The sequence below is a fragment of the Neltuma alba genome, unplaced genomic scaffold (assembly GCF_004799145.2).
Source record: "Neltuma alba isolate B1F8T4 unplaced genomic scaffold, ASM479914v2 tig00012336_pilon, whole genome shotgun sequence".
In the NCBI taxonomy this organism is placed as follows: Eukaryota; Viridiplantae; Streptophyta; class Magnoliopsida; order Fabales; family Fabaceae; genus Neltuma; species Neltuma alba.
Window position 1 is genome coordinate 297,712 of NW_021636845.1, and position 13,746 is coordinate 311,457.

Below are 13,746 nucleotides of genomic sequence, written 5' to 3' on the forward strand. Positions count from 1 at the left end.
GAACTACCCACAACAAGGAGTAACCCAACAAAACAAATCACAACACCTCTTTTAAGCTCAAACCAAATTCCTCCCTCCCCCACACAACTTAAGGCAATGTCCTCATTGTAGCACACAGTCACATACCCAAACACAAAGCTCAAAAATAAAAACAACGAAGGTAGAAGTTGTGATGTCTAATTCGAGATTGAAGCACAACACATCATCCTTGTAGAGAGAAGAAAAGAGCTAAAGTGTAAGGATGGGTAAATTATAGAATGCAATTGAGTATATGTTGGTGATAGAGACAGAATCACAATCACATCAACACAGCATAACTAGGGGAGAATTATTCAAAACAAAAATAAATTAATGAAATTTAAATTTCTACTTCTACTAGATATATCCCTTTTATAACTCAAAACAGTCATATGCAAGATAATATCATCAAAAGTAAACAACATGTGAAAAGTAAAAGAGAATGGAAAGGGACGACTTAGCCTCATAGAGGTTGTGTGGGCTCTTTATAGAGTTTAAGAGGATGACCATTGCACTGGAACACCTTGCTCGTGGCCTCCTCCTTCGGCTCTATCATCCCAAAATCATGCACCTTAATCATGATATAGGGTCCATCCCAGCTTGTCTTGAATTTTCCCTCTTTGAATTTAAACCGGGCTTGGTACCTTAACACTTTGTCACCTTTCTTGAACCTCTTCCTGAGAATGTTGGCATCATGAATAAGCTTGGTCTTCTGCATGTAAATGTCAAAACTATGGTAGGCATCTAACTGCATCTCTTCTAGTTCTTGAATTTGAAGAAATCTATTTAGACCAACTTCCTCAAAATCAGCATTACAGCTCTTAACCGCCCAATACGATTGATACTCTAGTTCTACTGGTATATGACATGACTTTCCATAGATAATCTGGTATGGAGACATTCTAATTGGCATTTTATAGGCAGTGCAGTAGGCCTATAGTGTACCATCCAATCTCAAACTCTGGTCTTTGTTGGATGGCTTGACAATATGCTCCAAAATACACTTAATCTCTCTATTTGATACCTCAGCTAGGCCATTGGTTTAGGGGTTGTAACGTCCTAAGTTTTTATTGAGTTTTAGTAGCCTTTTAACTTTGACTTTTGGGATAGTTTAGTGTTTAAGCTTGAATCATGGTGTTGGTTTGGGACTAAGGTGAGTTGTAGGAGTAGGTGAACAATCCCTCTGGGATTAGTTCGTCGCTGTGAACTGAGGAGTTCAAGGAGAGTTTCTTCTCGGGAAGATTTCACCGCGGCTAAGTTAGAGGGACGCCGCGGTGAGGTTGTTCAGGTGAGCAAGATTTTGCCTCTTGGGTAGTTCTCGCTGCGGCGCCCCTTAACGTCGCCGCTGTAAAAATTAGAGATCACCATGGCAAAGTCGGGTTTCTAGGCAAGTAAATCCCTCTTGGGATTAGTTTACTATGATGAGGTTTTGGGTTCACTATAGCAAAAGGTCCGCTTGTATAAATTTGCAAGAGGGGGTTTGTTATGTGAAAATTTAAATTTCTGAAGGTGGGAGTTGGAGCTTTGCTAGGGTTTCAAATTTTTGAATTGGAGGAGGTATTTCTAAAGGTCTATTGCCTCAAGTAAATAATTTTAACCTCTAATCTACTCTTTCTCTTGGAATTTTTGAGGATTCTATAGTGAAACCTTAGAGCTTTTCTAGGTTTTATTGGAATTGAGTTTTTGACTGATTGTTTTGAGTTTAAATGATTGTTAGGGGCTAATCTAATTGTTTAATTGGTATATTTTTCTTGGGCTTGGAGATTTTGAAGTTTTGGGACTTAGGGTTTATAGAAAATAGAGGTTTATGATTAAGGATGATAATGTAGAGGTTGAATTTAAGTTTTATGATTTGGGCTTTGATAGTATGGGTTAAATTGAATATCTAATTGTTTTAGAATGTTATTAGGACTTAATTTGTTCTCTTTGGGCGTTTGGGTGTAAAATTCCTAGAGTGGGTCTTTGAAGTTTTTGCATCTAATTAATGTTGAACTAAAGTTCTAATGGACTCTTGTGGTTTTTGGGGTGTTGCTATGATTGTTTAGCCCTTTTGGGTTAGGTAGAGTTTTGGTGGAGGTTAGGAATTTTGTATCCCCAAGTGTTACTTTAACCACTTTATTAGTTTGATAACTAACACATGGTGGTTGTGTATTTATGTGCTTGTGTAGACTGGTTGTAAGTCTTATTGGTGCATGGGGCATCATTGGTGGTTTGTAAACCCTTACTCAGGCGAGAGGTGGCCACTTTCCAATTCTTTGTATATGCTACCATGGTATTGTGAGTAGTTTTGTTATTTTCTCACTTCGAGTAACAATTTATGATTGAAATGTGTTTTGTATATTGAAAGGAAAAATTTGTCTTATGGGGTTTTGTATGATGCTGAATCTTTCAGGAAATTTGGAAGTTACACCACCTATTGAAGTAGTTTTGAAATGTAGACTTACTCTTCGATAAAAATGCTTAAGCATGATTCATGTGTTTGGATGTGTAGTGAGAGACATGATTGATACTACCACGTGGTAAGGCCTCCTTTAATGCATGATGGTTGGCTTCTTATGTCCCTCATAGTGACAGATAGGCCTTTTAGGCTTCTTACATCCCCCAAAGTGAGGGATAGGCTTTTTAGGCTCCTTATGTCCCCTAAAGTGAGGGATAGACCGGGTTTAGCTCTTGAGAATCCCTTAAAGTGAGGGATATGGTTGATGGGTTGTATCACTACACTTACATGAGTTTTGTGGCTAACATTTATGAGATTACATGTTAATTGTGTAAAAACCCTCTACCTCAAGACATTTTAACTCATCATAAAACCTCTATTATGGTAGAAAAGGAGAGCTGTTAAAACGAGCTACCATAGTAGAAGGAAATTTTCATATTTTCAGAAATTGACTTTCAAGTTTGGGTCAACCCGTAAGACGTTGCATGCAACTAAAATAATCCATTCACAACTACTGGGCCTCCGAGCCTCCAGCCCGGTAACACATACATCAAAATCAGCCCATCTAAATAGTTTTCAACCATATAATCCAGAGTTCATCAAACACTAGCAATGGCCTCCGGCCAACCAAAATAAGGAGATACAATCTCTCCAGTTTACATCAAGGCCGGGTAATCAATTATATAAAAAAAATAGTCCTAAATGTGGCAATATATACTAGTCATACATATACAAATGCTAGAGGCCTAAAGCTAACCAAGCTCAAGCCTCTGCGTCTCTTCCCGATGGCCCACGCCCGGAACCTTCACTGAAAACATTGTAAACCACGGGGTGAGACAAAGTCCCAGTAACCAACCTTTCCAATACTAGGTACTACTAAATAGGTGCTCGTGAGGTGTCAAGTGGGGCAGTTCACAAATACTAAGATAACAAGATAGCCACAAAAAGTTATGCCAGTGCAATGATACAATCCCACTAACCAAATCCCTCACTTTGGGGGATTTTCAAGAGCCGAAGCCGGCCTATCCCTCACTATGGGGGACGTAAGGAGCCATAAAAGGCCTATCCCTCACTCTGGGGGACGTAGGGAGCCAAAAGGCCTATCCCTCACTATGGGGGACGTACTAAGCCAACCATCATGCATTAATGGAGGCCTTACCACGTGGTAGTAACTATCAAACTCTCACCAAATCCCAAATCATGCATCATGCTCAAATCATAATCAAAGAGTAATAATCATTTCACAATTAACCTCATTCAGTGGCATATCTTTCACAATTCCAAAAATTCATTCATCACTAGTCGAAGTCCCACAAGACGGTTTTCCTTTTTATACACAACATACAGTTTGAACATAATTACTACTTAGAGCACAAAACATAAATCTACTCACAATACCACAGAAGCAAGTACTAAGGATTGGAAAGTGGTTACCTCTCGCCTGAGCAAGGAATAACAAACCAACGATGTGGCCCCGTGCACCACCAAGACTCACAACCGGTCTACACAAGCACACAAACACACAACCATCATATATTAGCTTTCAAACTAATAATGTGGCCAAAACAACACTTGGGGACACAAAATTCCTATCTCCCATCAAAACTCTACCCAACTCAAAGGGTATAACTATCAAGGCAACACTCCAAGGTCATACCAATCCATTAACACCTTAATTCCTTTCCAAACATCAATTAAGATTCACAACCTCAAGGACCCACTATGGAATTCTACACCCAAACATCCCATTTGAGCAATTAAGGTTCCCACAACAATTCTAAACCGATTAAACATCCAATTTAACCCTCCTTAACATAACCCAATTCACAAAACTCAAAATCAATCTCTACATTATCATCCTCAATCCCAAATCATCCAATTCCATAAACCCTAGCTCTAAAAATTCAAGATTCTTTAAATCCAAGGAAACTACACCGATTAAATACTTAAACTAACCCAATGCAATCAATTAAACTCAAAACAATCGGTCAAAAACCTTAGTTCCATCACAACCTAGAAAATCCTAGGGTTCCACCAAAAATCCTCATAAATTCCAAGGAATTTCAAGAAAGAAAGAAGATTAGAGGTTAAAATCACTTACTTGAGGTAATAGATCCTTAGAAATGTCTTTCCTAAGCCTCAAAACCGAAACCCTAGCAGAGCTCCTCTCTCCTCCTTCAGATTTTCTAATTTTCGCACAACTGAACCCTCCAGCGACTATATAGAATCGCGACCTTTCGCCGCGGCGAACTAATCCCGAGAGGGATTACTCGCCTGAAAACCCGACTTCGCCGCGGCGAAAGCTTCCCGAGAGGAAACACTCGCTCGCCCAGAAGAACTTCGCCGCGGCGTGCCCTTACCTTGCCGCGGCGAAACCTTCCTGAAAGGGAAGCCTCGCTCACCTGAACAACTTCGCCGCGGCATCCCCAAGAAGGGTACGTTCACCTATTCCTCCAACAAACCTCAAATCCAACCCAAACACCAAGATCAAGATTAAATCACTAATCTATCCTCAAAATCAACCCAAAAGAGGCTATTAAAACCCGATAAAACTCAGGATGTTACAAATTGCCCCGCTTGACACCTCACAAGCACTTACTAATCATACTTTGAATTGGAAATCTTGGTTTCTGGGACTTTAGTCTTACCCCCAGTTTAAAATGTTTTCAGGTGAAGGCTTTAGGCTTGCACTGCCAGGGAGGGACGTAAAGACTTGAGCTACTTCAGAAATAATGCCTCTGGCTTGTATGCTATGCATTGTTGATTGTATATTGCCACATATAGGGTTATTTTGGAATATTTTGTTGGTCATAGTACGATTATAAATAGGAGAAATATTTAACTCCTTATTTTGTTGGCCGGAGGATATTTTTGATGTTTCATGAAATTCTAGCCTTTGTTTATTTCTAAACTGGATGGGCTTAGGTATGATTCCTTTGTTTACCTGAGCTTAAGGCTTGAAGGCCTAATGAAATGAGATGAATTGATTTGACCGTGTCGTTATGCCTTAGAGTCAAATGCAAGAAATTTATAATCGGATCCAAGAGATGCAGTATAGCAGTGCAACCAGGTTGTGTTCACTTTTGGGAGCCTTTATCAATGACCTAAGCTAGACTAAATGCCGTTAATGCAACGAAATAGGGTTTTGGGTTTTAAGATTAAATTGAAATGTAACTAAACTATATGCAATGAAAATAAAACTAAGCTACTATATTTTTGGTATTTTTGATAAGATGATGATGATAGAATGGAAATGGACGATAGGAAACCTCTTGAAAATGGTTTTAATGGCAATCATAGTTTACTTAAGATATTAGGAGTTTCATAAAATCATTAGGTTTTCTAGAATAACAACCTCAATGACTCATTGAGTCCAATGTTTAAATCAATGAACTTCATTAATGAAAACATTGTTAAGCTCTCCTAATATGTAATTTGAGAATGATCATGCAATTGGTTCATTGCAACCTAAAATCTACTCAATATCAAAACATGACCATGCAAGATAAGAGAGAATCAAGAGAGTTACAAAAAAAACATATATGTGACTACATATATTGAAGCACATAATAATTCAAACTACAAATGTAAATCATTAACCAATGATTATAGTAATAATCTCAAGTTCCTAACTAAGAATTTACAACTCCTAGACCTAGAAAGCCATAAATCATAACTAAAAATTAAAAATTGAAACTAAACTCCCCTTTGAAGTCTGGAAACTCATGCCACTCTACCATTCTTCAAGAGTTGATAAACCCTAGCCCTCCATAGCTTCAAGAAAAGCTCCAACTGGAGTGATCTGTCAACCATGGTAGCTGGGAATGGAAGGAAATGAGATTGAGTAAAGGAAAGGTGAAGAAAATGGATGGGGAAGAAGATGGAGGTGGAGAGGCAAGAAGATGAGAGAATAGAGGTGTTGGGGATGAGAGAATGGAGTGATTCATCAAAAATAGGGTTTCTAAGGGTTTAAGGGGTCCATCTGGGTCAGATCATATGAGTAGATGCTCTTTTTTTACGTTCTGATTCGAATCTGGCGTTGCTGATACTAGGAGTTCACCACGGAGCAGGTATAACTTTGTCACAGTGAAGTATTCCTAAGAGGAGCTTTGCCTAATCTTGTGATTTCACCGCGGCAAAGCTATAAGTTGGCTATGGCAAACTTTACCCAAGAGATCACTGGTGATATTTTCAAGTTATGCAGTAGTGAATAATTCTCTTCACCACGGCAAAGTATGCCAATGTTGATACTCTAATCTTTTGTTGTGTTATCCTTTAGTCCTTGGTCTTGACTCCAATTCCCAAGTGTCCTGTAATGAAAAGCAATACTTTGAAGCATTAGTTATCCTAGAAATCAATTAAATACAATTAATAATCTATTCTGACAATTTTACCCTAAAAAAGACACTAACTTCAAGCAAGGACTCATAGTCTAAATTAAGCACAATTATCATTAAAAGGAGCTAAAATCTATGATAAAACCCTTAAAATGATATGAAATAACATAGAACAGTTAGGTTCAATCATGAATGTTTTGGTTGCATGTAACAAATTTTCGGTTTCAGCCCACAGGTTTGGATATCATATGAGTAGATGCTCTTTTTTTACGTTCTGATTCGAATCTGGCGTTGCTGATACTAGGAGTTCACCACGGAGCAGGTATAACTTTGTCACAGTGAAGTATTCCCAAGAGGAGCTTTGCCTAGTCTTGTGATTTCACCGCGGCAAAGCTATAAGTTGGCTATGGCAAACTCTGCCCAAGAGATCACTGGTGATATTTTCAAGTTATGCAGTAGTGAATAATTCTCTTCACCACGGCAAAGTATGCCAATGTTGATACTCTAATCTTTTGTTGTGTTATCCCTTAGTCCTTGGTCTTGACTCCAATTCCCAAGTGTCCTGTAATGAAAAGCAATACTTTGAAGCATTAGTTATCCTAGAAATCAATTAAATACAATTAATAATCTATTCTGACAATTTTACCCTAAAAAAGACACTAACTTCAAGCAAGGACTCATTCTCTAAATTAAGCACAATTATCATTAAAAGGAGCTAAAATCTATGATAAAACCCTTAAAATGATATGAAATACATAGAACAGTTAGGTTCAATCATGAATGTTTTGGTTGCATGTAACAAATTTTCGGTTTCAAGCCCACAGATATCAGTTGGAATCATATATGCAAATTTCTTTTCTACTATGGTAGTTTATTGTAACAGTTTTCCTTTTCTATCATAGTAGTGGTTAAATGACGAGTTTACATACTTAATTGTGGAGTTTTACAAATTGGTACTCAGAGCATGTATTTTTACTTTTTCTCCTAGTGGCATATACTTACTTCATGCATACCTTCCATGTTGTTTTGTGTTTTCTTTCTTTTCTTTACTAATGAGGGCTTTCATCCTTAGTTGAGGAGAGGAAGGATGGTACAGACGCGTCAAATAGACCTAGGTGGTAACAGGCTGCCTTAAGAAAATGAGGCCTTTTTTAGACAAATGAGGGAGACGATGACGGTGGTAGTAGATGAAAGATTAAGAAAGTTTGAAGAGGACTTCATGAGAAAGCAGTAAGAGTCAGTCAATCAGGAGGTCTGAGGGAATGATGTGACTATAGAGGCACACGGTGAAGAAGGACTAAGAGAAGGCAAAAAAGGGCTTAGAGGTGGTGACTGAGCTAGAGATATACCTCGTAGGGAGGAGTATCGAGAAGTTAGTTAGGGAGGAGATACTTCAAGGGGAGTGATCTACCCTCTGCTCTTGAATGACATCACCAAGGTATTGAGAGAGGTGTATCGTCATGATCCTCCACAATTCAAGAGAAGTTTGGAACCATCTGATACAGAGAAATGGATCGAGCGAATGGAGACCATTTTACTGTTGTTCCTTGTCTTTCCCCGCTCATGGTACAAGTAGCGGTAATCTATCTTGTGGAGCAAGCAAGGCATTGGTGGGATAGTACAACACCTTCTGATATATCTCAACTAGATCGGGATACCTTCAAATAGATGTTCTATGATTATTGCTTCTTGAAGGAGTTATAGATGGAAAAGCAATTCCTGTTTTACTCTTTGAAGCAGGGGGAGATGCATGAGAATTGGTTTATCACGAGATTTATTGACCTAGCAAAGTATGCACCCAGGTAGGGAGAAGACCATTCTTTCTAGCTAGCACAACAATTAATGAACCGTGCAAGGCCAGAGTTGAAGCAGTAATTGGCCATGTTGGAGGTCAATACTTTTGAAGAGATGTGTGTGAAGCTACAGGTTATAGCTAGAAAGACCAGAGAGGTGGCAGAGGCAAGGAGGGCTGAAAACCAAGATAGAGTAGCCCATTATCCTGGACCCACTAGAGGAGTGGGAAAAAAGAAATCAATTTAGCTCAAAAAGCTCGGGGAGCTCAGGAAGGGATAGGAATCGAGGATAGAATCAGAGATCAAATGTCTAAAGGAGCTTTATACAAAGGTGTCAATATCAAAACAGTCAGGCTAGCAGGGCATAGAACTCCTGCTAAGATTCATCAGTGACCACCCCAAGTGTTACTGGATCATGCCCCAGATGCAGGGGTAGGCACGCGAGGCAGTGCTGGGAGTGCGTTCGATACCACAAATGGAGACATATTACCAAAAATTGTCTAGAGAGCTAGCCAACAGCTCCAGTTGGTTGTTCTATTATTCTAGGATGCGTTTATGCCATGACTAATGAAGAGGCTTCTGTATCCCCAAACTTGATCTGAGGTAACATTTTACTTCAGGGACATGCTATTTCTACTTTATTTAACTCGGGTACTACATATTCCTTTATTTTCATGGATTGTTTTTAGAAGTTGAGATTGCCTATGGTTGACCTACCTTACGATTTGAGAGTCTCTACTCCTGCAAGAGTCATGGTGGTAACTGCAAAAGCATACCTAAAGCTTACACTTTAGTTTGAGGATCGAGACACTACCATAGACTTGTTTTGTCTACCTTTGAAAGGTATTGATGTGATAAGTGGTATGAATTGGTTGATGGTCAATGGTGTAATTCTTGATTGTAAAAGGAGATTAGTAATGATTTTGGCAGGGGCATTATTGTTGGAAATTGTACCCTAGGGGCCAATCATTATGTTATGAACATTGTTGATTTATCAATTTATTAATTACGTTATCATATTATTTGCATGTTTACTGTGATAACCATCCTTGGATAACTCATGATTTATCCTAAATGTCCCTGGTCAGTCATCTATGTGGGAGCAGAGATGAAATAAGACCAGTATGACTTTAAAGATATATAGAGATATAAATTAAAGTCATAGGCACATGTAAGAGTACAAGGTGTTGGACCGACCCGCTATGAGAGAGCTGCATGGGTTAAGTCATAAGCTTCTCTCATATATAAACCATGTCACTGTGCCCTTTGACCTGAGATCGTCATGGATTCCTACATGAGAAAAGCTCAGCTTTGACCTAGTCAAAAGTCACTTTTGACTGAGTGATCATAAAGACTATGTTCAGGCTTAGTGGTTTTTCATGCGGAGGAATGTGAATGGTCAAGATGGAATTTGTCCCTCACATTCGTAGAGAGATATTACTGGGCCCCTCGATGAGTGAGTCTGAGAAATGTATGGCCATACTATAATGGAAAGGTAGTTCCGTTTCTATACTCAGACTACTCAAGGATCGAGAAAGTAATGGTCATGAATAGGAGGATGACGTTCTCCATGCCTCATCCATGACCAAAATGTCGTGTGACAAAAGGGACGCGATATGGTTGTATGAAAGGTTGCATCGTTCAATGATCCTCATATGTTTTGGGTAGTCGTGATGTCTTGCTAGAGACCGCTTATGACTTGTGAGTCATTATAGTTAATGGCCCACTGCCAACTTCATATGGGCCTACAGGGTCGCACACAATATAGCCCAATGCTAGTTATGATGTCCAGATTCATTGAATCTAAGATATGTCTAGATTCAATGAATAATATAGGGTGGACGTGTATATATATATAAATTCGTATATATATATTACATAAATATAAGAGATATTAATTATTAGATTTAATTTATAAGGATAAATTAGATCTATGTAAATTAATTCCGTCATATCTTTATTTTGAATTAAATAAATAGGTGAATTAAAATCTGTGAGACGGATTTAATATAAGCCATATTTATTTAATTGTTCTCTTATCTGATTAGGCAATATTTGATATTGCATTAATTTCGGAATTAATTTGGGATTAATTTCGAAATTAATTATCATGAATAATTCCTATAGCATCCTATATATATGATATTGGGAGCTAGGGTTTTAGTCAGTGAGAGTGAAAGCACTAAGCAGATAAGGGACGGCCAAAAAGTGAGAAGAGAGGACGGATTTTGAAAACCCTAGACGGACATAGATGCTAGCACGTCGTTTGAGATTGAGGGCTACTCGTGTAGATACCGGTAGAGGAAGCCGACCGGAGTTGTCGACTTCGAACGAAAAGGAGGCGAGCAGAGGCATCCTGAACGGCGGAATCACCGAGCCACCTGGAAATCGAACACCGAAGGTAATGCTTCTTACTACCTGACTTAAACGCGATCGGTAGATCCGGGCAAGGGGTTGAAAGTTTTAAAATTTTAGTTGTTTTTCCGCTGCGCGTAGTCTCTCAATTCCCTTCAGTTATGTGCTGAGATGTCAAGTGGTCTAGTTCTTTTATCTGCTGCCCAAGTGGATAAGCCAGTGAAGAAGGGATGTCAGGCCTTCGTTGTCTTCTTTTTTATCAGTAGGGATGAAGTAGGAGGAATTGAGTAGATAAATATGGTGAAGGAATACCCAAAAGTGTTCCCAGATGAGGTTACAGGATTACCTCTAGAGCAGGAGGTAGAGTTCTCCATAGATTTAGTCCTGAGAACCACCCTAATTTTGAAGACCTTGTATAGAATGTCTCCTTCACAATTGGCAGAATTGAAAAAGCAACTAGAGGATTTATTGGAAAAGGTTTTTATCCAACCAAGTGTGTCACCATGGGGATTGCCAGTTTTTGTTTGAGAGGAAGAAAGATGGTAGCTTGAGACTGTGTATTGACTACCTGCAATTAAATAAGGTCACAATCAAGAACATGTTCTCCTTGTCGATAATCAATGATTTATTAGATTAGCTACTTGGAGTGTTAGTTTTCTCTAAGATTGATTTGAGGTCAGGATACCATCAGCTGAGAGTACGAACAGAGGACATTCCAAAAATGGCCTTTTAGACTCATTATGGACACTATGAGCTTTTAGTGATACCTTTTGGACTAACAGATGCTCCATCTGTCTTTATGGACTACATGAACTAAATCTTTTGACCCTATTTGGACAGGTTTGTGGTAGTGCTCATTGATGACATACTGATTTATTCAAAATGTGAAGAAGAACATTGAGAGCAAAACCATATCACACTACAGATTTTGAGGGTCATTAGTTGTATGCTAAACTGTCAAGGTGCAAGTTTTGATTGAAGAAAGTGAAGTTCTTAGGCCATGTGGTGTCTGCCTAGAGAGTAGCAGTGGATCTCAGGAAAGTGGACGTAGTACTTAAGTGGGAGGTCCTTGGATCAGTGATAGAGGTGAGGAGCTTTGTAGGATTAGCTGGCTATTATCAAAGGTTTGGTTTTCTTAGATTGCCATGCCACTGACTAAGTTAACTAAAAAGGATCAACCATTTGTTTAGACGGAGAAATGTGAAGCAGTGTTCCAAGAGTTGAAGACCAGGTTGACTACGGCCTTAATGCTTACTCTTCCAACCCCCGAAGTACCATATATTCTTTACATTGATGCATCACTAAAAGGTTTGGGTTGTGTGTTAATGAAAAGCAATAAGGTAATGGCATATGCTTCTAGGCAGCTGAGGCCGCACAAAGAAAACTACACGACCCATGACTTGGAGCTAGCGACAGTGGTTTTTACACTAAAGATTTGGAGGCATTATCTATATGGCTTCCAGTTTGAAGTTTTGAGTAACCATAAAAGTTTGAAGTACTTGGTGGATCAAAAAGAGTTGAATAACAAACAGCATCACTAGATGGAGTTCCTGAAAGACTATGATTTTGAGCTTAAATACCATCCTGGAAAGGCCAATGTGGTAGCTGATGCTTTGAGCAGAATAGTGGTGTATGTGTTTTGTATGAGCTTAAAGGAATAATTCTTGGTTGAGGAATTATTGAATATTCCAATTTTTCTGTCAGAACAGACCACTCTATGTGCCGTGCTTGAAGATTATGAATTCTATCAGGATTTACAAGCAACTCAATAGGAAGACGATCAGCTGGCAAGGATTCGAGTTGAATTGGAGAATGGCCTGGTGTAGGTGTTACACCTTACTACTAGAATGACTTAGAGTTCAATACGAACCACTTTAGACCACATTGGATGGTTTAGGGCTTAAAAATTTCGTAAAAACACTGATTTTCAGATTTTTACTGTTCATTTGGTAAAAATCTAGTTTTCTGGTATAATTTCAAAAAATCATAACTTAATCTAAAAAAATTAAAATAGAGTGGTTCAAAATTTTGTGGAAAGCTTTTTGAATATTCTTTCAAGGAAAAATAATATTAGAAATTAATTCCTTATGAGAAAGTATCAGATTTTTGTGAAAGCCACCTCTATCCTTTTAGTGAAAACCATTTCTCTAGATTCTGGACCTTAACTTTAAAAAATACCAAACTCATATAGTTGGCCATTTTTAAGGTGCTATATATTGATTTGAAGCTCACGACGTGAACTTTAAGCATGCCAAATTTCATGAAGAAGTTCATTCAGGAACTTAATAAAAACGCAACTCCAAGTAAGCGTCCTACTTGGGGTTACAGCACTAAACATACATACTTATACATAACCAAAATATAATTGTTTCCTCATGGTTCACCACCACAATTACCTTTGAATTGGTAGCTTCCCCTTTGATGATTCAGCCCCTAAAATGTTAGGTTACATATAGGGGATGAGATTTCAATGAAATCCCAGTAGCAAGATCAATCAACCAAAACATCAACATGCATCATTATAAAGCATTCTAACATTAGCTATCATAGGAGAACTAATCTTTCTATAATAGACAACCTCAACATGCAATAGCCAAGACAATAAAATGCAAGGAGCAACCATATCACAAACATCATAGTTCAACCATATGATAGCAAGCATTCATGCCATAAATAACAATGCAAGGTTAATATTGGCTAATTAAATCCTACTACCTTGATCCAAAAGCTTCTATGATTCTTTGATCTTCTTTCTCTCCTCCACAATTAATAAACCCTAATATCATAAACCATGAAAGGGGCAGCA

At 38.4% G+C, this 13,746-nt stretch overlaps 1 protein-coding gene across 1 annotated transcript; it reads right to left on the reverse strand.

The window, feature by feature from the left end:
- Positions 1-481: 481 nt before the first annotated feature.
- LOC114726081 (uncharacterized) lies at positions 482-919 on the reverse strand. The gene has a single exon (XM_028912647.1). It carries the CDS (start codon positions 917-919, stop codon positions 482-484), a length of 438 nt encoding a protein of 145 aa, XP_028768480.1.
- Positions 920-13,746: the final 12,827 nt, after the last annotated feature.

Bases quoted from the DNA above. Each gene is read 5' to 3' on its own strand.
- LOC114726081 (XM_028912647.1), bottom strand. From the start codon at position 919: ATGTCTCCATACCAGATTATCTATGGAAAGTCATGTCATATACCAGTA.